Source organism: Hydra viridissima, unplaced genomic scaffold (genome assembly GCF_058129835.1).
Source record: "Hydra viridissima isolate aposymbiotic clone 2 unplaced genomic scaffold, HvirCarnegie_v1 scaffold_8, whole genome shotgun sequence".
NCBI classification, from domain to species: Eukaryota; Metazoa; Cnidaria; class Hydrozoa; order Anthoathecata; family Hydridae; genus Hydra; species Hydra viridissima.
Window position 1 is genome coordinate 5,955,359 of NW_028324307.1, and position 26,933 is coordinate 5,982,291.

At 28.3% G+C, this 26,933-nt stretch overlaps 1 protein-coding gene across 1 annotated transcript; it reads left to right on the forward strand.

The window, feature by feature from the left end:
* Positions 1 to 471: 471 nt before the first annotated feature.
* Positions 472 to 26,682, forward strand: LOC145186669 (piwi-like protein 1). Its single transcript, XM_090094872.1, has 27 exons — positions 472 to 941; positions 4,594 to 4,635; positions 8,941 to 9,036; positions 9,154 to 9,367; positions 9,502 to 9,530; positions 12,163 to 12,209; positions 12,414 to 12,446; positions 12,683 to 12,757; positions 14,375 to 14,495; positions 14,827 to 14,945; positions 15,124 to 15,251; positions 15,449 to 15,515; positions 15,684 to 15,764; positions 15,892 to 15,999; positions 16,265 to 16,349; positions 21,456 to 21,548; positions 21,630 to 21,770; positions 21,848 to 21,964; positions 23,246 to 23,350; positions 24,594 to 24,773; positions 24,888 to 25,004; positions 25,090 to 25,284; positions 25,379 to 25,570; positions 25,687 to 25,751; positions 25,846 to 25,953; positions 26,042 to 26,111; positions 26,254 to 26,682. Exons 1-27 carry the CDS (start codon positions 897 to 899, stop codon positions 26,338 to 26,340), a joined length of 2,760 nt encoding a protein of 919 aa, XP_089950998.1. The 5' UTR covers positions 472 to 896; the 3' UTR covers positions 26,341 to 26,682.
* Positions 26,683 to 26,933: the final 251 nt, after the last annotated feature.

Consider the following 26,933-nt stretch of genomic DNA (forward strand, 5'->3'; position numbering starts at 1 on the left):
CAGACCAAGCAAAAAAAAAATGCAAGAAACTTGGATAAGAAAATTTTCCACTTTTGAATAGAAAAATGTTTGAGTTTGGCGAAGCTCTAATTCGTTTGTATGCTATAGCTGGATTTTAACATGCCGTCATTTTCCCAACGAATATAAACATCATAAATTAAGATAAAATAAAGATTATGTAAACTTTCAATCCACCTTCTGAAGCTGTGATAACATCAACACCTGCAATAAAAATTACACAGGTGATATCATCTTCTTGTGATGTATGGTATCATCTTCTTGAAGCTGTATGGCGTCGTTGTACAACCTACGACGCCATAAATCCTCAAGAAGTTTAAAATCAAGTAAAATTAGTAAACTGAAGTTGCGCGAGAAAATTTTCTGTAAAAGCAAAACCAAACGAATGTTAAAATGAAAAAATAAACTTGAATAATCTTGATGGCACGTGTGACAAAAGAACATGCAGTTTTTAGTGTAAAAGGATCGAAAATAAGTAAGGGTAGTAAAACGTCGCAGAAAAAATAATGCCAAAAAGCAAAAATTAGTTAAATTAAAATCAAGATAATTTATTTTTTTTAACTAAAACTTTTGGTTTGGTTGTTGAATAGGTATTCTGAAGAGTGACCCAAAATTCACCGTGACCTATTTAACGCGGATTTTCTATTCAATAATTTAAAATTCTGCAAATATATAAAATACATAATCTGGTGACTAGTTTTTTCAAACGATGTCATTTAGTGTTAAAAACATGCTTCCTTATGACGTAAAAAATCAGTAATTAAAAGAAAATTTACAACAAAATAAAACTAACGGTCAAATAGACATCACACGAAGATATATTTATTTACATATACATTGACTAAGAAACATTTATTTAGTCTTCGTTTCATCTAAACATGTCAGGGCTTGGAAGAGGAGGCAGAGGAGCCTTGTTATTAAAGGTAAAAGATATATATGTATATAAAAACAATTTATATATGCTAACATGATCCCCACGTGTTAAATTAAGAAAGTTCATCTATGCAGCTATGCTTCTCTAAAATTATTGTCTTGATTAAGAAAAAAAAAACTAAAAAAATTTTCAATTACTAAATTGTTTCCAGCATATGCATGTCATTTTTTTGTATTATTATTTTTTGAAATTTCTAAGATCAATCTAGGTTTAAGCTTCACACAGATTACTTGGCATTCAAAGTCTTGTTAGTGCAAAAATGGTTGCTGAAAAAAAAAAAAAACCCTGTTTATTTTAGTCTGATTTGAAACAGTTCACAATGAGCCAGAATATTGATTGATATTAATTGATTGAGAATTGATTGGTTGATAGAGAATTAAAGAAAAAAAGCAGAAAAAAATATATATATATTCAAGTTTTAATCATAAATTATATACCTAGTGAACAAGAAAATACTTATTTAAGTTCTTAAATTGTACTGTTTAAATTTTTGATCAATTTTCTAAAAAAAAATAAAAAGCTCTAGATATTAAAATGGAGATTTTTGTTTGGATATTATGGTAATACTCTAGTTGGGTATCACAGTAATGCTCTAATCTATTCAAGCATAATAAAGGGCAAAGGTGTATAATTGGAAAAAATAAATGGCATGAAAAGTTCCAGATCTTATGTCACTGCTATTTGCCTCTAATTATGATAACTTTAGACTAATCAGCAAGTATTACCAGTTGATATTGTAAAATTTGAAATTGCACACATTTTTTATGATTGGCATAACACTAATAATTTTGGGGTAAATTCTAACATAATGTATCAATGTATGTCACTATTAATCTGACAATTTGTTAAAGTTCGTTGAATATTACCAATACTTTAAGTATATTTCTATATATTTTATTTTAAGAATGCTGTGACCTTTTAAAATCAATTCTATTATCATGCAGCTTCAATTTGACTTCTCTCTTTAATTCTCTAAAAACGAGATTAGAGGAACAAAGAAGTCTTCTTATCAACTCCAGACTAGTGTTCCTGGATTTGTTCACATTAAAGGACTAAATATTTTGTAATAAGACAAAAATCTTTGAAAAGGTCAATCTTTATCTCCTGTTTAAATTGCAGGATGCATAAAACTTATACAACCTCTTCACTTACTCCCAGCAAGACCCTAGGTTTCTGCAACCACTGAATATTTCTGAATAGTAAAAATATAACATTTTTATTTTTGTATATATTGTTTAAAATTTTTTTTCGTATACATTGTATTTGTATTGTATAAAATTTGTATTGTATAAAAGAGAGTTTGAGATATGTAAGTCTTATCAGTTCACAACCATGTAAGACTTATCAGTCCACAAACTCAGAATATTACTGAAAAAATGACATTGTGCCATTATTTCTTTTTGAACCATATGGATCTTTCTTTTTACTTTTTTCTTTTCCTCAGCACTGGCTGGTCTGCTTATACACAAACTAACCAGTGTTTAAACTTAAAAAAGTTATATACCTTGAGAGAAACAGTACCTAGTTGTTGTAATGTGCTCTCTTAACTATCTCAGAATATGTAATGGATATGGTGAAGACAGAATAGGACTGTAGTAAAGAAATAGTTGTTTTTGTCAAACCATTCTTTTGAAAACATTTCCAATTAGTCCTCATGTCTACTTACATTACTCATATTCTTTTAAATTAGTTTTCGAAGAATCTGTGTAAGTCAGTAAATTAATCTGTCAGTAATGCAAATGCATTAGGAATTTAAATGCTATTAATTTTGTTCTATTTATTATGGAATGCTATGTAAATAAAGAAGTTAACTTTAAGGAAATGAACTTTTTTATGTTTTTAAGTGTGCACTCATACTGTGTATATTTCTTTAAAATTGAATTTTTAACTCTAAATTGGAATTTGTTGATCTTAAATATCCTTATTTTGATGTTTGTATTGTGTTTATATCAAAGTATGTTTTTTTACATTGTTGAGTTTTGAGTCTGGTTGCAATTAATGGATGTATTAGTAATAATACAAAAAAGATTGTACTTTAAAGTAAATTTAAAAACTCATGAAAAATAAATTGTTAGATTTTAAATCATTAAATTTAAGCAGTACCATAACTTTTAACCTAAAAGTGACTCTGAAACCTTCAATTTTGACCTCAATTAACTTATGTCAAAATGGAAATAAGTTATGAAAGTTTAAAAACATGATAGTTTGTTAACAGCATTTATATTTACATATTGTATATAATGTTTTAATATAAAATGTACAAAATTCAACAGTTAAAATGCCTATTATATAAAAACGCGCAAGCAATTTATTGCAAAAGTTTGTTTTTTGGTTGAAAAAGGTAATAGAGTTCTGACAAGTAATCAATAAAATGAAATCAGCAACTCATATACATTCAAACTATACTTCTTGTGATCACTTGCAAATGTTGCAGCTGAAAACCAAAATGAAATACTACCCCAAATTACAATTACAAAGATTTAGTAGAAGAACTTAAAAACTAACTTTCTACTAATTTGAAATAATAAAAAGATAATAACGAAAATATTCCACTAACAACATGGGTGTATAACAATAATACAGATTTTGCAACACCAAAATCTGTATTATTGTTATACACCCATGTTGTCAATTTTTCCAACTACCAAATTACTATTAAATGTAAGGTTTTTATAAACCTTACATTTAATAGTAATATTTTCATGGTGCCACTTTTTTTTTAATCTCAACCTACTATGAGCTTCTTGAAGAGCATGTTTAAGTTCAAAAAATCTTAGATACAGATTGCATTGCAAATATTGACAATTGTTTTGAAATAAGTTTTCAAAAAGGAAAACAATGAGCAGAAATTTTTTTTCTTTTGTTATTATAAATTTGATAAAAGTTAGTGAAAAATAGTTTTATTGCTTGAATTAATCCTATTTCTGACAATAGAAGCTAAACTTAAAAAATAAAACATTGCTTTGCCCAATGTTAAATGCTTTTTCCAAGAATTATAAAGGTAGTTGGAACATTTCTGAGCACAGTTTACTGCGTGAAAAACAGTTTATAATGTAAGGATCAGGAAGGACATATTAAATTTAAAGATCAGAGTTCAGTTGTCACACTGAGGCTAGTAAGTGCCATCAAAAGCCAGATTGATGAAAGATAGTAAAAGACCTCAGTGATTTTAAAACAATTATATTTATGGTAGAGCTAAATAAAATGGAAAAGAAAAATTCAATTTTACATACTTATGTTACTGCAACCACAGAAAAAAACTTTTAATAAATGACATTCTTAGGGTTTGCTGAGAATACATTTTTTTTACATCAAAATGTTTACAGCAATGTAAAATATTAAAAATAAAGGTTGAAAGTGCAATATTACACCTTCCTTGATTTTTCTAAATTAACAACCCTTAAGTTCTAGCATTAACAAATCTAACTAAACTGTCGCCTATTATATTTTTTGGCAACAATATATATTCCTTTATAAATGCTTAATGATTTCTGTTAGAAAATAATAGAAAATAAAAACATTAACTAGAAATTTTTTTTCTTTCTTTCTTTTTATTTGTTAGACTTAAGCTGTCAAATATTTGTTATCATTAAAAACCTTTTCACATCTTTCTCTCAAAATATTTTGTTTGACTTTTTTAGGCCCTGGAAACACCAATGAAAATACCGGGATATTCAAATCAGGTATTTGTTATTATCTTTTGTAGTTTAGATTATAAGACTTTAGCTTTCTTATATTAGTTATTGCGTTAAGAATTTTTTAAGGTTGTTTTTTTTTTGTTTGTTTTTTTTAAATCAATTTGTTAGGGGAGTTAAATAATCTGAATTAAAAATGTTTTACATCACAAAAACTTTGAAAACCAGAATTATTCAAAATTAGATTTTTTTAATTGAAAAAATGTCAATTTTATTTTTATTGAATTGCATTCAAGACAACCTAGTATTCAAAGCAATTCAATCTACTTTTTGGTTAGGAAGACATAACACAGTAGAAATATATCTAATTTATCTAATTGCTATTCTTTAAATAAGATGATAGTACAGTAAAATCAACAGACAAAATGTGTGTTTTGTATTAATGGGATGCTTAGGTTAAGTTTAAGGAAAAAGTTTTATTATTCACTAAGTTTTAGTAAAACAATTTTTTAGAATTTTAGTGCTAAAAGAATCAAAAATAATACGATTTTTTTTTAACTATAATTTTAGTAGAATTAACATACTAAACTTAAAAATATGTTACTATGTAACAACTAAGGAAAACACTTCATTGCACTTGTCTTAATAAACTCAATAACCTGTTTAAAAGCTTTAAAAAACAGCACCTTGATCAAAAAGATTGTGGAAAAAATTTGATAGATTAAAGGCCTTAGACAGCAAGAGTTTGATGGAATAAAAGCTTCAAAATGGTCAAATTCACCAGGAGGTGATTATAACTGTCTTAGAAAATACCAGAATTTTCAAAGCTGCCTAGCAGAAGCTGAAAAAGAAGATACATACATATATTCTTAAACTTAATCAAACAAAGGCTGATGCAGAAGAGTACAAAAAGAGCCATGTTTTAAACCTTTTTGCTGTTGTGGCTTCGTGGACTGAATTTAAATTAATTATCAGCATTTAGTGCTGATGTAAAGTTTTTAAAATGTCATATTTAGTTTGAATATCAAGCTCAAATCAGCTAAAGCCATAAAACTGCTTTAGTAGACAAGTACCAAGAATGAGCTTGCGTACTCTTCAACAATCTGTTCTTTGTATTCATTTTTTTTGGGTACAATTTGTGCAGTTTGCATTCTTTTATTTACAAATTGAAAGCTTTAAATCTTTTAAAATAGAATGCAAGACTTTATAAACATGGGTGTATGGAAAATTGCAATCATAAAAGACATCTAAGAAGTGTTTTCTTTTTGATGTTCATGTAGATAATCAGTTACTGGTGATGAAATTTCAAGGAACAAGTGATATATGGATTCAACAACCTACATGGCACCACCAGGCTAGCAAGTTTTAAAATCTTTTAATTTATCAGAGTTGAAGTTAAAATAAAAGGCAAATTATTCTACAAGGTGCTTGTAGCCTTCCCTTGGAAAAAATGTGTTATTTAGAGAAAACTCTATAAACATCTTTGTTTCAAAATACAACTTGTATTTTGCCTGAATAAAATGTGAGTTCTCAGAAAACCTTTTAAAATCTATATATTTAAGGTGATAGCTATTTGTCTATGTTACAGCACAGTTTGGTTTCATACTTAAAAGCAAATTGAAAATGTGCATCTACAATGTACCAACAAGATGGTACTCTGCTGAACATAAAGAGAAATGTACAATAGATTTCAACAGAAATCTTCACAAATGAACATGTTATTGGCAGTTTTTCCCCATAATTTTGGCCACCACATTCACCAGATTTCTCCCCTTGCAACTTCTGGTACTGGGGCAATCTAAAACAGTTGATGTATGTGGTTGAACCATCTTTAACACTTCTAAATTCTTGAATATCAGACACTGCCCATCAAGTAATTACTGACACTATTGGACCAGTGCTTTTGTTATTTTATTGATTCAATATTGGAAAGTGATGGCAGTCATTGAATAATATTGACAAAATCATTCCTATGATGTTTATTTATCATTCAAATTTGTTTGATAAAATAAATATTTAGAAAAGTAAAATAGATTTTTTTTTTGTAGTGACTTTTGGGACACATGTTTTTTAAACAATCAAAAACATAATTGAATAAAAAATAAAACATATGAAGACACTTTAATATTTGAAATTGACTTAAAGAATAGTTTGAGAATATTAAGTTGAATCGATTATGTAACATAGTTTTAATTACTACAACTGTTACATTTAAAACCTGATTATGCCCTTAAAAAATATAAAACACCAATTTGACAAGAAAAACTTCATGATACCACACTAAGTTAAAAACAAGCTAAACTTAAAAAAAAAAAAACCCTGATCAAATTTCAGTTCCTTATGGCAATTCATATGGTATGGTGCATATGGTAATTATTTGAACTTAAATTTTGACTAAAAGCAAGCAAATAGAGTGTTCTCGAAACAGATTTTTCAGTAATGATTTCAGCTTAAACTGATACAGAATACAAAAGTTTCTGTTCACAAATTGGAATTGTTTTTTTTCTGGTATATGATGGTAATGATGATCATTGGTCTGGTGCAAATATTGAAACTAATCAAGATGGATTTTGAACTATTTTGAACTATTCAAATTTGGATTTTGAACTATTCAAAGTCAAGAAAAATAACTTTGAAATTTCAATTCAGAAACTTTTTCTGAAACTTTGAAACTTGTAATGTAAAAAAATTAAGTGCCCTGAAAGTTTCTCTATTAAAATTTGATCTTCTTACTCCCTTGAGCTCATATAAATCAAACATTAAACCCAAAAATTTGTTTGACAATCTGTGTTTGTCAAATTAATGTAAATAGCTTTTACATCAAGCTTCTGCTTAAATTTTCTATTTTAAATAATGAAAAATGTTCAAACTTTTTTTTTTGTTAGCTATTTGAATCTTCTCCTAACATGACATTCTTGTTAAAAAATGTTCCACAAACTTAAAAATAAATTTTTGTATAAAAAAAATACATTAAAAAACACTAAAACACATTGCAGCAGTCATCATGATTTAAATATGAAAGGACAATTCTAAAAATGCAATCAAATTATCAAAAGCATTTCAAAGTCACATGGTTGAAAAGAGAAGCATGAAATCAAATGGACAGGTGCTATGTTTTATGAACAGAGATTAATGTTTAAATCACAGTTCTTCAGCCCAAGAATAAAAAGTGTTCAATTTTTACAGCGCTTATGACAGCTAAAGACAACAAACACATTTAAGCCACCTGACATTAAACAATGTTAGTTAAATTTTGCTCTGAAGATATTCATTTAGTAATCTTCTTAATTGTTTACTAAAAAGAGCAACATAATAAAACCAAAGATAATAATGATAATTTCTAGTTTTAAATATAAATTTAACGGTCTAACATTTTTTTAAATTACATAATGCAATCCTCCTATCTTGTTTCTTGATTTTTATTTAACTTTAAATAAATTGACTTACATGTAGTTTACAATGTAATTTTACAGTTGTACAAACTTTATTATTACTATCATTATGTAATTGTACCTTTCAGTTTGTACCATTTACTTAATCTTCTCTTTTTATTAATTCATACTGCATTACAGTAAAAAGTACACACACACACACACACACACATACATATCTGTGTGTACTTTTTTTTTCATTTTGTATGATTTTAGAATAACCATAAGTTAAAAAAAAAAGGCTTTTATCAACTATTTAAAACAAAAGTATTAGCATTAAAAACACTAAGTTATGAAATAAATTAGCCTTACATAACTTAAGTTCATGACATAATTAGGCGTTCATGACATAATTAGGCGTTCAAGTCACTAATTTATCATAAAGTGAACAATATAAAATTTGTTGATTAAGCATTTTCTTTTAGCAGGAGCTGTGTGAAATGCTACCCTTTTTTTTTTTTTATTTAAGAATTGTTTATGCTTTTCACAGAATTCAGAACTTCTTTAACATTTTAACAACTTGTTTAAATTGTTGTGATAAGTGATAAGAGATAAAAATGAAAAAAAAAAAAATAAAAAAAAAAAAAAGCAATCAAAGAACTCTTTTTCAAACAGTTGAAATGAGCAGACAACATAATATATCTGAAAAAAAAGAGTAGTGTTAAAAAGAATATGAAATGTAAGCTTCTTCTTTCAAACAGACTTTAATTGATAGGGTTAAAAAAAAGATGCAGAGAAGAGAACTGATTCTCTTCTGTAACTTTTAGATAAATGTCTTTTAACTTTTTTAATTATTTAAATGAAATTTTTTACTGATATAAAGTCTAACTTGGAAAAGGTTATATATTAAATGTCTGAAATATTTGTGACATTTAAATTTTATTTTTAAGCAGATTTTTAAATATTTTTTTTTATTATATAGAATGGCCACATAAGTCCTCCCTCTGAAAAAATATTATCTGCTACACCTGCCAGTTTGAAAGAAGCTAGTTCAGCTGTGTCTGTTGCAAGTAGTATGGTAATATTTGTCATCTGGATAACAATTAAAATTGTTGTGTGCCTAATTAACAAGTTATAATTTTCTGTAACATAAAGATTATTTCTGAAGAGATTTTTACTTTATTTTTTATTTAAGAATGGACATTCATCACCTCCCTCTGAAAAAAAACCATCTACAGCTGCACCTGTTAGTTTGAAAGAAGCTAGTACTACTATGCCTGTGTCACATAGTACAATATCTGTTGGGCGTGGTATATTAGCTCAAGAACTTGCTAAACAACTTAACAATCAAAAAAGTGACCAACAAACTCCTGGTGGTTTAGTCAACCCTTGTAAAGTTCCAGAAGAAGGTTTTTTAAAATTGTTTTACTCAATTTGTAAATTGCAGTTTAGTGTATATTTATTTATTTTTTTAATTGAGAGATATGTTCTTGTCAAAAATAATAATTATCTAATTTAGCTTTGTGTGACATTAAATTTTTAGGAGCACTTCCCAATCCAGCTGAAAGCCAGGTAAAAGTTTAATTTAATTCATTGTTAGGAGTTCTTTAGTAGGGAGCAACAATCTATCAGTTAATATTGAGTTGATCAATCATGTTCAATGAATTGATCAACTAATTGTGTTCAATACATCAAATCTAATTTGTTTGTTCAACATATTGAGCATGGTTAATCAAACAAAAATATACCAATTTACAATGTGTTATATAAAAAATATCATATAAAATGGTTTAAAATTAGTTACATTAGTTTTTTTTTTTTTAAGATTTGTTTTTTTTTATTTACGATTATCTTCCTTATGATGTCTTTACATTTCACATGAGAAAAAGTAACTAACTAACAAATAAAACGAATCATAAATTTTTCAATGAAATAGATTGTTTAACATATTATTAATCGTGGATCGTTCAATTAAGTAGATTGCTTAATATATTGTTAATCGTCAATTGTTAAATCAAACGACTTATTAACACATAAATATTGTTCATTTAAATTTTTTTTAAGTTATTCAAATTTTGAACCATTTATGGTGCACAATAGGAATGAGAGGCCATCTTAGGACAAAGTACAATGCCAGCTGTCAAATAATAGAAGCAAGGGAGGCCAGGGTGAAAGCAAGATCAACAGCTGAAACTGTTGATGCAAACTCTGACTCTGATAATGACTTTATAGTTGGACCTGTTTCTGAAGCTGGACCATCAAGAGCAGCCACTGTCTCATATCAAAATTCCAGATTTATACAATCCAATGAAGGCAGCAGTTGATAGAACATTTAATGAAGACAAACCTCATCTAGATGGAATATCATTCATGTCTGATCTGTGGACCAACAAGGTTACCAATGCAGCATACGTTGCTATGACTGTGCACTACATTGATTTAGATTTTTAAATGAAACGTTTCTTGGTCATGTTATAATACTTTGCTGGCAAAAATTCATCAGAAGAAATTGCAAAAAGATTGAATGTCTTCACTTGAGACTTAAACTTGGGACTAAATGTGCACACAACAATAACATTGTGTGGAACAATGCAGTGGCAGAGAAAACATGAAGCCAAAATAGATTGTGTTATAAATGATGTATTCTGGTATGTTGATCATAAAATAAAATTTGATAGTGCAGATTGCTGCCTTGAAATGTGAGTTTTCCCTTGAAATGCGGTTGCTGCCTCGAAAGAGATTTAAGTGATAAGATGGCAGGGCTGGTTGGCTTCTTCAATCATTCTCAGAAATCAAAGGATTTAGTTATTGCTGAAGCATTGAAATTACCAGATATTACAATTATCAAACTAGTTCAAAGTTGCTCAACCAGATGGAACAGTGAGCTCCATCAATTACAATCAATCAATGAGCTACTGCCTGCCATCAAATTTGTAGCAGAAAAAGAAAAGACAAAATCTAGTCACCAAAATACCAGATGAAGAGGAGATTGAACAATAGAGGACAATTATTTAGCTATTGAAAAAATTTGAAGAACTCTCCAACCTTATAAGTGCAGAGGACAGGGTGTGAATAGTCCATGTCATTACAAAACTCTGTGATCTGGAAAAGATATTGCAGTCAATATCACATGATCCACCCAATCCCATGATGAAAGAGGACATTGATCATTACTTGTTGGAAGTTATGACAGGTTTCTCAAATATGGAGCTAAAGCTTTAGAATATGCATATGCAAACATGTTGGATCCACGTTACAAAGGATCAACATTACATGGCATTGGGCAAGCATACAACATGACCAAGACAGGACCAAGGAAGCTGTGTTCAATATGTGCAAGGCTGAACTTAGGAACACCCCCTCACCCAACGCATCACAATCCCTAATTGATGACACACAATAAAACAGAATGACACAAACACTGACACAAACACAGCCACAACAAAACACAACAACTGGATACTTGAAGAAGGTCTTCCAAAAGGTTTGAAGGTTCAAACTTTTAGAAAAGTGGTAGATAACCACTTGTGGAGATAAAGACAGAGTTAGAAAATTTAATGTTTAACTTAGAAAATTTAACAACTATTTAACAACAACACCGATTGCGGATAATGGGGATATGCTTCATTACTGGAAGAACCAATCATTTAAGTATCCCAAATTTGCCTGGTTTGCTAGGAAAACATTGGCAATTCCAGCAGTTTTGTCCAGCTTTGAATGAATGTTTTCCACAGCTGGAAATATCTGTGATGACAGGAGAAAAAATCTCTCAGCATCCAAAGTTGAAAAACTTGTTTATATAAAAGAGAACTTAAGACAGATGAATAAAATGAATGATGTGCCTTTAATAGTTTGATTCAATCTTCCAAAAGAATATTGAAATTTTCTGCTTTTCTGTAAATTTTCTTTGTCATGATTGTAGCACAATAGCAAATAACAATGATTCAATAAAATTTTAGATTTAAACAAGCTGTTTTATATTTTATTTTTATTCTTTTGATGCATTGTTTAATGATGCGTCTTTCAATGCATTGAACACGATTCATTGACCACATTTAATGATGTACAGTATGATGCATCGCTCCCTATTATTTAGTGTTTAAAATTTTGTCATTCCATCCTTAAAAGGAAAAGAAAAATGAACTTGATGTGGTTTTAATTTCAATTTCAGTATGTTTTAATATTCTTTAATAATTAATTTCAGTCTACTGTTCCTGTTATTGAGATGAATGATATGTCAATTAACTCAAGGTATTGATTATACAAACTATGAACTATTGATATGAATTAACTGTTTGTGTTGAATTTAAATTTAACAGTTTATTGGAGGCATTTGCTTATCAGGACTAATAATTCTGTTAAGCCATAAATGTTAACAACATTTCCTCACTGACTATTATTTAACCTCTTAATTATTTACTTCTTAATTATATAAAAATATTCTTTTTATTTTAGCAAATCTAATGAAAAAGGAATTCAGGGATCTAAGTAAGAAAAGCTTTGTATAAAAAATCTTCAAAAGGATATTTTCAGTTGTTTTTTGTTTGTTTTTTTTTAAATTTTTTAGACACAAATTTTTTAATATACTGTTATTTCATGTTTTTTTGTGTGATTTTTCAATATACTATTATGTGTAAAGTATAGTGTCAAAAATTAAAAAAACAAAACGAAACTATTCTTTATAGAAGTATAATTTTGATGAGTAACTCCACTTTTATCTTTAGAAGCCCTATGTTTGTAAATTACATCAGATTAAAGTCTAGAATTGAAGGGGCATTTCAATACAATGTCAGCTTTGAGTAAAATTATTTTTGTTTTTGTTTTACCTTACATTTGTTAGAATAACTTAGATGGTTTTAGTTTTAATTATTTGTTTGATGTTTTACTTATTAAAAAAATATTTTATTTCAGTTTGTTGTCTTAACTATTTGATGTTTATTTGATGTTTGTTTATTTGATTGTTTCATATTTTATTTACTTAACACTGCATCTTTAAATACTTTTACTTCTTAAATAGATATGAAGGATAGTTTCATGTCTTTCTTTCATTGAAGAAATGGAACAAATTTCAAGAAATTCAAATTTCAAAAAATTTCAAAAAATTTCAAAAAAGTCAAGAAATGGAACAAAATTCCTTTTGTTGGTTAAGGGGAATTGTAATTCAGTTTCAAATGTTAAAACATTTCGAGTCATTTTGCCATTTTTAAAGGTCAATATAATATCCACCAATGCTTTTATAGCAGCGGTATGTTAATTTATCAACTTTCCACTTTTTTTCCATCAACTTTCAAAAGTTAAACTTCACCTTTTCAAAAGCATCAGTACAAGATTTTAACATTCTTAAAAATCAATAACTAGTAATAAAGCTTGTTATCTTAAAAGTTCCATCAACTTTTAGCAGTAAGTTTTATATGAAAAAGTTATAAAAATAAGAGGCAGTCTTATCTTTTTAGTCACTTCTTTATAAATATTATCATCATTATTATGTATCTATAACTATGTATGTCATATGTTAAGTTTTGTTAATGGAAATAACTGATATTTTGAATGGCTTTTTTTTGTGATAAAAGAAAACTACATCCATGTATATGTTATAAGATTATGTCTAGTTTATCTCAAAAACAGAAATGCAATGCTAAAGTGTAAAAGTGAAGTATGAGGGTTTTATGTTATTGAAGAAAGGCATTGGATCAAAAGAGGTGGCATTTAAAATGAGTGATGAAAAACACATTAACATAAGAAAAGTCAAAGGATAAAATAAAAAATTAGCTTATTGAATACAAGCGCTGTAAGCGCTCCAGAGAGTGAAACCTGGAAATTTTGAATTAGTAAACATGTCACAAATGGCTGTTGCAATTACTGGCTGACAATACTACTATTAACAGCTGCAGACTTTGCTTGAGACATGAAGAAAAAGCTGCAGACTTTGCTTGAGACATGAAGGTTTATCATATTTTATAATGGAGAAAGATTAAGTGGAAAGTTGACAATTTGATAAGTTCTTGCTTGTAAGAAAGAATTAAACATGTTTCAAAATTTGATTTCTTGAATTTCTTAAAAGTCAATGCCTTTCTAGTTTTCATTACATTGACAAAAATATGATTTATGTAACTTTGTTCTGAACTTATTAATGTTATCAATTTTCAAAAAAATATCCCTAATTCTAGCCTTCTTGTTCAAATTATGAAGGTTCAACTGTATGTTCAGTTGATGATTGAAACAAATTCTTTTTATGGTGTTGCATCTCTTTCTTTAGTGTTGTGTCTCTTTCTATGAAGTTGCATTTCTTTCTACAAAGTTACATTTTGTTCCATGGTGTATTATCTGCTAATTGGCTCGCTACAAGCACCAGCTCTGCTTTAAAAATTAAAGAAAATAAAAAGGGATTTACTATTTTACATTTATTTTTTATATAGCCCACCTGTTGAGAGTAAGAATATGCGTTTTGGAATGCTAAAAGAGCATGCTGAATTGATTGGGAAAACAAAAGCCTTTGATGGTTCAACACTTTTCCTTCCACACCGACTACCACAACATGCAAGTTTTTAAAATATTTTTTTAATCAATAATTTAAAGTTGCATATATTTTTCAATTACATTTCAATGTCATTTGATGGACCAAGTAAATTATTACATCATGTTACCTTTATAAATTCAATTTCATACATTTATAATAACATTTTATAAAGCAAGTTCATGTTAATAAAGGAAATTGTTATATAAAAAAAATATTTTCTTGCAATTTGTTGACAAAATCAATTTAATTTAATCAGAACTTTTTCTCAACAGGTTTTAACAGCTCTTTTGCAAGATATTTTAGTTCTAATATATTTTAGTGTAAAATATTTATAGTTTGGTTTTTATTTAGCAAATTCATCTAACTAGTAAAAGAGTAACTGATAATACCACTGTGCAAGTTACTATTACTCTTGTTAAAGTTTTGGCTCCTTCTCAATGCATACAACTTTATAATGTCCTTTTGCGGAGGTGAGTGGTTGAAACTTTTTCTCTATTTGTATTTTTAGTCATTTTTTTCTCTTTCATTCTTTTTTTTTTTTTTTTTTTTGTTAAAGAAATAAAAATTTATATTTTAAATTGCTTTTTATAATATTAAATAATGTATAATAATGTGAAATTTTTTTCAATGCTCCTTTTCTTTTTTTAGAATCATGAAAATACTTGAACTCCATCAAGTGGGTCGATATTATTATGATCCTAAACGGCCAGCTCCAATACCTCAGCATAAGTTAGAATTATGGCCAGGATATATAACAGCCATACAAGCATATGAAGGTACTTGTGTTCATTATTATAAGCAATTAAAGTTTAAAGGTTTTTTTCTGGAGCTATAAAAATGAAGGTTTCTTTGAGTGAAATTAATTCAATCATTTTTCAATTCACCATCTTAATAAGTGTTAAAATTATAAAAAAACAATCACATAAGATAAAATATAATTCTAAAATGACAAAATATTTGAAATGTTCATTAGGAGGTGTGATGTTGTTGGCTGATGTGTCTCATCGTTTGTTGCGAACTGATACTTGCTTAAATTACATGTAAGTAACATGTTTTTAAAGTTTGTCATTTAGGCAAAACTGATTTTATCTAAAGAAATTCAAAGTACCTGTATAAACTGTTTGTTTTTTTTTTTCATTTCTTAAATTTATCAATCACTGTTACTAAACAAGAGTGATTTGTATTAGAAAATTCAATTTTGATTTTAGGTATGATATTATACAAAAAAATCAGCAAGATTATCAAAACGAAGTGACAAAACAACTTGTTGGCACTATAGTATTGACAAGGTACTTTACTTTAAAAATAAAAACTTTTTACTTTAAGTGACAAGTATTTATAATTTTAAGTTTTGCTAGCAACTTGAATATTTCTTAAATAGTATTTTAATTCTTTTTGATTTACAACTTTTAACAGGTATAATAATAAAACATATCGAATTGACGATATTGCTTGGGATAAAACTCCAGAATCAACGTTTACATATTACGATGGTGAAGAAATGTCTTATGTTGATTACTACAAGTCAGTAAAAAAAAATTGTGACTAAATATATCAAGCTATAATTTTCAGTAATAGTTCATATGTTTTAAAATTGCAATGGAATAGTTGTCTGATTATCTTTAGTATTTTAAAACTTGGTTTCTTTTGTAATTGAAGGTACACAAAGTAAAATTATTTACATTTATTGAGGTGTATATATTATAATTAAATTTTGATAAGTGCTAAAATAAGGGTCTGAGTGTTGCTTTGGTTTTCTGAATTTTTAGTTATTTCTATTTTGTTTTAGAAAATCTTATAATAAAGAGCTCTCAGATTTGGGCCAACCACTATTAATACATAGGCCTAAAGAATTGAAAGGTGTTAAGCCAAAGGTCTGTTGTTTATTTTTTTATTTCATTTAACTATAAATGTTTTAAGACTTCAGTATAATTTTCAGTGTAATTTTTATGTTTATTTCGTATAAAATGAAATTTAAGTTCTAAAATAATTCCATTTGGTGTCACGTTAATAGTATCAGAAAATTTTTCTCAATCAACTAAATATTTTACAAAAAATATATATATATATTTTTTTGCTTACTAGATTAGTAGGCGCCAACTTTGTGTTCCTGTAACTTCTGCATTTTCTGAAAGATTATTTTTTCAACAACATAAGATATAATAGATATAAGAAAAAATATTAATTCAGCAAATGCTGAGATGCTTTTTTTTAAAGATGAACCTACACAAGTTAAACATTGAAAAAAAAAAGATAAAAAAGTACTAACTTATGAAGTTAGCAAGTTTTTATGTCTGCAGTGAATAAAATTTTGTGTTTTTTCAGATGAATTTTCTATTTAACTTAAATTTCTTTATAAAAAAAATTAACATTTTCAGTTTCCTATTTTTTCCAGAGTTTTTTTCAAATATGTGAAAACATGCAGGTTTTTTGGAAAAATTTAAAAAAAAAAAATTTTACCAAATTTACAAAAGTGTGTAAGCAAAACCTATAAAATTTATAAAATCTTTCCACAAGTTATAAGAAAGGTTTTAGCCCTTAACCCTCTATCCGGCACATTATGATCAAACTACTAAAAAAAAATTTTTTATGAATTTTTTGTAAGAATATGGCATTATGTGCTAGAAAAAAACATAAAATAATGCTTTTTGATGATTATTATTGTTTTATGATTTGTTGCATATATGCAACTTAGCCGAAAAGAGGTATAGAAAATAACGCTTTCTTAAAAAAAATAATAATAATAATAATATTACTAATATGGGTAAATTCAGGCATTTGAAGTTACTAATATCTATTGAAATGTTTAATAGACTGTTGTAGTTTTAAAATAATTTCTTTTTACTATAGTTATATATTATCTAATTTTATTGTACATGGAAGTCTTTGAAGCAGTTTCTATCCTTGTTCAAACAAAGTTGTATTTTACATTTTGAACAAGCAAAAGAACAGGTCATGTTACATATTCTGCACCGCCCCCTTTTGTCCTTGATTTCGGGCCAGTGACAGAATCCATCATATCTTATATCATTAATTGGTTTTGGGTTTGATGGCTTTCTTCCGAGCGTCTTTAAAGGCGAGAAACTTCTTTTGGGACGACCAACTTTTTTTTCTGGATCTTTGTCTTTGAGCTTCAACGCTGTTGCTACCTGTAAAATAAATCTTCTTAAAGACAGCTGTTTCTTTTTAGGCACTTGAAGTTGAGTACAATGCCTTCGGTATAACAACCAAGCATTTATCTTTGATATGTCAATGCAGTGAAAAATCAATTTTAAGTACCACCGTTTTTTAGTGTTTATTCTCGTGCGGTATAATCATATCAGCATGTCTGCCAGATCTACTCCTCCCATTGACGCATTGTATGCAAGAACAATATCAGGAGTTTTGACATCAACATATACTTTCTTTTTGCTGTCAAACCTTTTGACTTTCGTTGATCCTGCAACACCAGCATGTGTTGATCCAACTATAACGGCTTTGCTATCAAACCATTTTACTAAATGTATCCCAGAATTCTGATCCACTTGGTAATCCCATGATCCTCTTCCTTGAGATTTCAATTCTAAATCAGATAAAAGTGGGCATTTTCCGATTCGATTACTACGGAAAGTACCTGTAGCTAATATTCCCATAGTTTTCAGTTTATTAACTAATGGTAATGTAGAAAACCAGTTGTCAAAGTATATACGGAAGTTTTTGTGTTTAGGCATTTCTTGAATTAGTCGAAGTATTACATCCTTAGCACCACAAGTTTGGCCACCTGCACTAGTAGCACCTGCATAGATGAAAAAGTCGTATATAATGCCTGACTTTCCTGCTCTAACAAAATTTTTGAAACCCCATTTGTGGATTTTTTTGGGCATATACTGACATATGCCACTGCGCTTTGTTTTTGCAGGTATCATTTGCTCATCTGCCGATTGGTCTTGCTCTTGTTCAATTTTGATGCAGTTATTACGAACAGCATCTAATACAGGCTTAACCTTAAACAATTTGCTAGAATATTTATTTTTTGTAGTATTATCCACTGCATGCAAGAACCTTCTAAGACATTCATAACGCTTTAAACTCATAACGTCAGCAACAGCATCGCATCGAAGTTCTGTTGACCAAAACGATTCATAGCTAGGGAGGCAAACTAATGACATCAACATCTGAACACCTAAGAATTGCTCAATCTCTTTTAAATTTGTGGCTATACTAGTGCCTGTTACCTGGACACTATAGAGATTAGTTTGTTCTACTAAGTTCTGGGTGATGCTATTATCCCAAAACAGTTTAAAATACTCTAATGGTGTCATGTCATTGCGTTCTGGTAGAGAAAACTCCTCTCCTTTGAACGCTGCATCAAATATTGGTAGTTGCTTTTTCCTCCATTTATAGACCGGCTTCTTTGCAGACTTTTTTTTAACTGAGTAACATCATACTCATAAGCACTAAAATATGTTTCAAGTATATATATATATATATATATATATATATATATATATATATATATATATATATATATATATATATATATATATATATATATATATATATATATAGATATACTTATTATACATATTACTTGAAATATACTTTTGGATCTAAAGAGGCATGGTATTTATCATTTTGAATAAAGAATCTCACATTTTGGAAATATATATATAACTTTTAAAATATGAGATTCATTATTCAAATTGATACATACCATGACTCTTCAGATCCTAAAGTCATGAAGAATGGTGAAAAACCACTTTCTTCTTCTTCTTCTTCAGTCCTAAAGATAAAAAAATAATGTAAATTTACATCAATTCTCAAAGCAACTCAATGGTAATCAAAACTGACTTACTCAGATTCTTCAGAACTGAAAATAAAATTGTCAATTTCAAGTTCTGCCTCATTCCCTGATTCATCTGATTCCACTAAGTCTGATAACTCAGAATCAGAATCTGGTTCAAGTACGTAATTAACAGCTTCTTGTACAGTAAAATTTCGAATTCTACAAGTTTTTGTAGGAGCTACCAGAGAAATCATACAAAAAAAAAAAATGGTCATTTTTATACCTTGATCCGACAATGTTGCACATTTGCAACAAATAAATTAGGAGGTAAATCTAACAATATCTTATGGTTGTTTTGGTTTAAAATGACTCTAATATAAAACTTAAATCATAGTACATAACAATTTTAAAGATTTAAGCGTCAGCATGGGTGTTCCTATATTCAAAAATAAGCATTAAAGATAGTGACTAAAACTTACTAAAAATAGCACTTCTATCTTTAGCTGCCATTATTCAAAAGAAAATGTTATTGTGGTTAATTTGCGTCAAAATAAAAATAGAAAGATCTAAAATACATATTTCAAAACACCTAATGTTGTGGATAAACTTTATAACCAAAAAAATTATCAGAATATCATTTGTTGCAAATATGCAACACAAACGGGAAAAGGGTTAAACAAATTAAAAAGGTTCCAAGCATTGCTGATGGTGACATCTTTTTATTTATTTATTTACATTAATATTAGTCCAATGCTTTTTGGCAAACAAATTTATCTTATTCAGAAGAAGCTTTTTTCATTTTCTTTTGCAGCAAATATTTGCCAGTCTTTTAAGACAATATTTTTACTTGTTTTTGCTTTTAATTAAAATATAAATTTGATAAAATACAATTTATGCAAATATAGAACTAACATAGCTAGAGGTTGTTCAAAAATAAAATTTCTAATTTTCATCTTCTCACCTCTCAAGTTAGTTATGTGAAAAGAAACAAATTCAAAAAAATTAGATGTATTAAATGATATAAATATTTTTACTGGTAGCTTGACACTGGATTATAATTCATATTCTGTATTTTAAACCAGTGTTATGCTATCATTATTCTTTATATCATACATTTATATATTTATAAATCAAAAAACCTGTTCTTTAACTGTAAAAATAAACACATTTGCACAAGTAATGTTTAACTCAAATAGAAACCATGCATGTCAAATGTTATTTATTTGTTTGTTGCTTTTTAATGTTGCTGTTGCTGCGTGAAATTCAGTGAAGGTTGACTAGTTGGAATCATAGTAGTGTTCTCTATGACTTACAGTAAAACTTATTTCAGGAATCCATGGAATGTCTGCATAAAGGTTATTGCTCAGCTTCATCATTGTCTACTCTCAAACTTCTTACTTTCTGTTGACTAACAGTGTAGTAACAATCTAAATTAATGTATCTGAATGATGGTAAGGAAAGATTGTAGCATATTGAATGCTGTAAGATGTTGCCTGGCATTTTGCTACACAAGTTCTGAAATAATTTTTTCCTCAGGTATCTTTATCATGGTCAGAGTTTTATCGTGTGTTATACCAGTTAGATCATACAAACTTTCATAAATTGAGATTTTTTCTCCTTTTGTGTGTCCTTTAGTAAGATGGGTTCTTCTCCATTCCATTCAATAGCAAATGTAGCTGTCCTTATAAATGAGAACATGTGCCTTGTCTCAAAATGTAACAACTTAATATTGTTGCCATGGAAAAGTTTGTCAATTTAACTTTTAAAAAGAAAAATAAAAGAAATCCTGTTGATTTTAAAGGTTTGGTTCCAATTGCTTTTGCAAATATTCTTCCAACGTGCCATATACTGTAATCTTTTTTGAACAGTTGATAACTGATACTTACCACCTCTCCTGATAATCTCATATAAAATAACATTAGTGTTATTATATATATGCAAGTAAAATTTATAGTTAATACATAATATATAGATATTTAGTAGAATAACACTTTCGAAAAAATGAATTTTTTTTTGTGCTGTCTGATGTTTAGTAACATAAAAACATTTTAATGGTACCATTATAATATATTTCTTAATTAAGTTACCATTATAATTACCATTATAATATATTTCTTAATCAAGTTACCATTACAATTACCATTATAATATACTTCTTAATTAAGTTTCCTTAATTTGTTGGGAAAACAGTTTTCTAATGATATGTATTTTTTAGGGACAGCAACTACAAGTAATTTGCTTAGTGCCTGAACTTTGTTCAATGACTGGTCTTACAGATGCTATGAGAGCTGATTTTCGTGTAATGAAGGTGAAAACATTTTAATATTTTGTTTTTTGTTTTAGATTTTGGAATGATGAATCTGAGATTGATATAACAGTTTTTTTCTAGGATATTGCACAACATACTCGAGTCACTCCAAACCAACGACAGATCGCAATGAAAAAGTATATACAAAATATTTACAGCAACCCTGCTGCTCTAGCTGAGCTAGAAAACTGGGGACTACAATTAGAACAGGATCTGTTACAGGTTTATTTGTGCTACATTCTTTTTGTTAAACATGTTTTGTTGGAAAAGTTTAAGAAGTCTAATTTTTCATTTTTTAGACAGACGGTCGTTTACTTCAACCAGAAAAGATCATTTTAGGAAACAATAAGTCAATTGTTTGCAGCAAAGAGGCTGATTGGAGTAAAGAAGCAACACGTGAACATGTGATCACTGGGGTATAATTTATTGTATTTAGTTTTCCAAAAAAAGATTTGCAACTTTTTATGTTACTTTAGAGATGTGCCAAACCTGTGTTTTTTTGTTTTTTTTTTAATCAAATCCAAGTGTTTAGTCAGTTGGTTTGACAAATGTTTGCTGTTTCCAAATTTATTTTGAAATTTTTTTTATTTAGTTAGCATGTTTTCATAAACAAAAATTGCCAAGTTTTATTATTTCTTAGCTGTTGATAATAAGCTGTTAAAAATGAAAAAGTTTTTAAATGACTATAGAAGATAATTTTGTTTTAAGATGAATATTGGTGGCATAAAGGAATTAAAATGTTTAGGAGTTTTCTTAAGTTTAATCTTTAATTTTTTAGAGTTTTTTTCTATGAAAATCAAACTTTTCTCAACTTCAAACCTTAAAAATTGTTGTTTTTTTTTTACAGATTTAAACCAATAATATTGTAAAAATAAGGATTCTTTGGGATTAAATCAAGTCTATGTCTTTTCAATGTATTCATTTTTATTGAAAAGTATTTATGTATTCTCAAAAAAATGCTACAAATATTTTATCTTTTCTTAAGATATGAGCTGTATTTTGAGTTCCAGCCTCCAATTGTTCCAAAATACTTATATTTGTCTTGTAGGTGAACTAAAAGCATATTATTATTTTAGTTTTACTGATAGTCATGAGAGTTCATTTTATTTAGACTTTACTATGGTTTAGTTGTATTTTTTTTTTATTTACTTGTTTGTTTATTTGTTTGTCCTTTTTTTTTTCTTCTGATCTTTGTCCAAATCTTAAAAACCACTAAAAAATTATAGGTCTAAAAAAGATTTTAACCTATTCTTGTCTGCTTAGTATTAATGTTTAAAACAAAATTATGATAATTTAAAGCAAAATCATAATGATTTTAAAATTACAGTTTTTGGTGATCATTTGACAAACTTTGTTTGAACCAAAAATTTGCCAAAATAACAGAATATTCTATGGATCAATACTTTACGTCTAATTCAATTTCTGTTAGCTTTGTGAAGTCTAAGTTTAGAATAATCTTTTTATTACATATAATTTATGAAATATGATAAATATAGTAATTTGAACCTGAATACTATATATACTTCGTTTTAGCTACATTGTTTTATGAAGTATTTATTTTAAACAAAATTTTACTTGGTACTTTCTTTAAATTTAATAACTGATCAAATGTTTTAATGTTAAACTGCTAATTCTACAGTTTGGTAATTTAAATTTGCTAATTTTTTTTTGTGTGAATATGAAAGTTTTAATTTTAGGTCGACATCAATAGTTGGATGGTTGTATCCACAAAGCGTGATCAACCAAAGGCTTTTGAGTTCATTCAAACAATGAAGCAGTGTTGTCCACAAATGGGTTTTAAGGTGAAATAATACTTTATATAACCTCTGCAGATTCATTTTTCTTGTTTACTTGAGGTATAATTTTATCTAAGAGAAATTTATTGTTATTTTTCTGTTAATCAAATGTTTCAAGTATAACTTATAATGCTGCTCATGTTAATGATGGCTTCTTTTATGCAACTGCAAATTTCTCAGTTAAACTATCATTTTAAAAAGTATAGAAACATAATCATTACTAAACAACTGTTTCAATATGATTATGTTTCTATACTTTTTGAGTATAAAAACATAATCGTATTGAAACAGTTTTCTATAATTTCTAACAAACTGATTTAACAACTGTTATGATTTCGTTATGAAACAACTGTTATGAAACAACTGTTATGAAACAACTGTTATGATTTATGTAATTTCTTGTTCACAATGATCTGGCCAGTTGGAACACTTCACTTAAGAAAACTCCCCTTATTAACCATTTATGGGCCAGGGATGCCATAAGGTGTCGTTAACTGTAAGAGTTTCTTTATAGATTACTAAAGCCTATAAGAAGGAGAATGCGTTTGTTTGTCAACACCAAGGTGAACTCATGCTAAAACTATCCATAATGGTAGAATGTACTTTGTTAAAAGTAAACACAAGGTTTAATATAGTAGTAGAGGAAAGATGTTGTCATAATTTGGCCAGTAAAGGGCTAAAAGTTGCACTATTCTTTCATATTTAAAAAGACTGGACATGTAGCTAGAAACTATGTGAGATTTTTTATAGTCTGCTTGCACCCCTTCGTTAATTAGAGCAGTCATGGCCTTAGTATCAAAATTTCTTTGAGGAAGATGACTGAGTTATATGTAATCAGAAAAGTGATCAAGAAAGAATTAAAAGTTAAGAATAAGAACAAGTTTCACTCACAATAATGAAGGAAAGACTTAAAAGATAATAGGATCTAAATATTGTACATTCAGTGAGTTAATTGAATAATCAGTGGGTTAATTCTTAAAGTTGTTAAAAGTCATTGCCATTTGGGAGAAGGATGTTAAGTCCTGGACTGATGGCAACTACGCTTTTAAGGAACATGGTGTTCTAGCCCATCTAAAAAGACCAAGAAACAGCACCTAGATAACCTATCAAATTACTGGTCTCCCAATCTCTCCCTCGCATTTTTTCTTAGCATGCAATATTTTCAAAAAACTTTGAATTATTATTGGCCTTGTTCTAACATTACAGCTTTGTTTTTGAAATATCATTAGTACTGTTTTGTTTTTATTAGTGTGCTGACCCATTCACTTTTGCTTTAAATGATGATCGGACAGAAACCTATTTACGGACCATTAGAGAAAATCTCAACCAAAAAGTTCAGTGTGTGGTGTGCATTTTTCCTACCTCAAGGGATGACAGATATGCAGCTATAAAAAAACTATGTTGTATTGAATCGCCTGTTCCTTCCCAGGTATGTATTTAGTAACAGTGGAATTATTCTCAGTGATCTAATATTTTTACTTAATAATAATCTAATTTTAATATTTTTTTCGTAACTTTGCCTTGATGATATTCTTTTCTTAAGATGATCAATGTGCGAACCATTTCTCAAAGCAATAAGTTACGAAGTGTCACTCAGAAAGTTGCATTGCAAATAAATGTAAAACTTGGAGGTGAATTGTGGGCACTTAACATACCAATGGTAAGATTGCTTTTATAAAGTGTCAAAAAATTTAATCTTTGCAGTGATGATATCTACTAAAAGATAACTTTGTTTGTTATTTTAGAAAAACGTAATGATCTGTGGTATTGATGTTTTTCATGATACATCCAAAGGATCTCGTTCAATTGGTGGTTTTGTTGCAAGTACAAACAGTGCATTCACACGATGGTATTCAAGATGTGCTTTTCAGAACGTTGGCCAAGAGTTAATCGATGGTTTAAAGATGTGTTTTGTTGGAGCGTTAAAGAAATATCACGACGTAAGCCTGTGCATTTGATACTAATCAAATAGTTAGTTTCATAACGCAGCATATTATTTTTCATTTGTCTAAATATTTATACAATTCCTACCAGGATAACCATACACTCCCGGACAAGATCTTTATTTTTCGCGATGGTGTTGGTGATGGACAGTTAGATATAGTGTCCAACTACGAGGTGAAACAACTTCAAGATTGCTTTCAGTTGCTTAACAACAACTATCAACCAAAAATCTGTGTGGTTGTAGTACAAAAACGAATATCGCAGAGACTATTTGCGATACAGGTTTTTTTTTAATTTAAACAGTTTTCTTTCTTCATATTTCTATTAAAATTCATAGAGTGTCATGGGTACTTTACTTTTTTTTTCTTATCATTTACTTTTTGATTGTTTTTTTTTAGAACGATGGTTTAGAAAATCCGGCTCCTGGATCAGTTTTAGATCACACTGTTACTCGAAAAGATTGGTATTTTTTCAATGCTTTTAAAACCGTTTTTAAAAACTGTAAAATTAAAACATGTTCTTTTTTTCTTTTTTTTTTAACTTTTTCTTCTTAACAGGTTCGACTTTTTCTTGGTGAGTCAACACGTGCGTCAAGGAACAGTGACGCCTACTCATTACGTTGTCGTTTATGATGATACCGGACTGAAAGCCGATCATATACAGAGGTGTTACATTTAAATCTTGAAAATTGAAAGTGAAAGTGAAAATTCTTATCTTGCATAAATTAAAGCTCTTTTAAATAATTTTTTTCAGACTATCATATAAACTAACACACTTGTACTATAATTGGCCTGGAACTATCCGCGTACCAGCCCCTTGTCAGGTGAGTAGTTGTTGATTTGTTTATTTTTTTTCAAAGCTTATTTTTTTTTTTTTTCAAAGCTTATGTTTTTATCCTCGTAAAAATATTTTATTCGAATTTTGAGTTTGATTTGATTTGGTGTTTTCTCTATTCTGTAAATTAGTACGCACACAAGCTGGCATTTTTGGTTGGTACCTCGCTACATAAAGATCCAGGGTTGGAGTTATCGGACAGGCTCTTTTTCCTTTAAACTCTTTTTCTGTCTACAAACTTGGCTTACTTGCATTTTATGAAAAAGCTTAGCAGCAAATCTTATTTATTTTTACCAGAAAGGGTATAAAATTCCTATACTTTGAAAATTTTGTTTCAGTCGTCTCATTCAGGTTTGATTTAAATTCGTCGTTGATGAACCAGTGGATACTAGTTCAGCCAATCGAAAGAGCTTTTGTAAAATAAAAACTGCAAACCTGATTTTATAAAAAAGTTAAAAACTTATAGAATCATATTTACAGAATCATTTAAAATTTATGTTATATAGTTGTGTTTTTGAACGCTCATGTTTTTACTTTATTATAAACGCACATCTAAAGAAGATTTTGAATTTTTCTCCTCTTAACTCATGATCAATAAACTTCTGCGGGATCCTTAAAGAAAAAAAAATATGAAGCCAAATTAATCGATAAGAGGAATGTCAAATAACAAAGTTCAACCATCATTATGCAGTTAATTATGATCATTATGCAGTTAATTATGATCATTATGTAGTTAATTATGATCATTATGCAGTTAATTATGATCAATCAGAAAAGCCGTCTCTACCTCCAAATCTCATACATTGTCAAA

Bases quoted from the DNA above. Each gene is read 5' to 3' on its own strand.
- LOC145186669 (XM_090094872.1), top strand. From the start codon at position 897: ATGTCAGGGCTTGGAAGAGGAGGCAGAGGAGCCTTGTTATTAAAG. The intron at 21,965-23,245 runs GTATAATTTATT...TTTTAATTTTAG, and splicing joins GTGAACATGTGATCACTGGG to GTCGACATCAATAGTTGGAT. The intron at 25,285-25,378 runs GTAAGCCTGTGC...AATTCCTACCAG, and splicing joins CGTTAAAGAAATATCACGAC to GATAACCATACACTCCCGGA.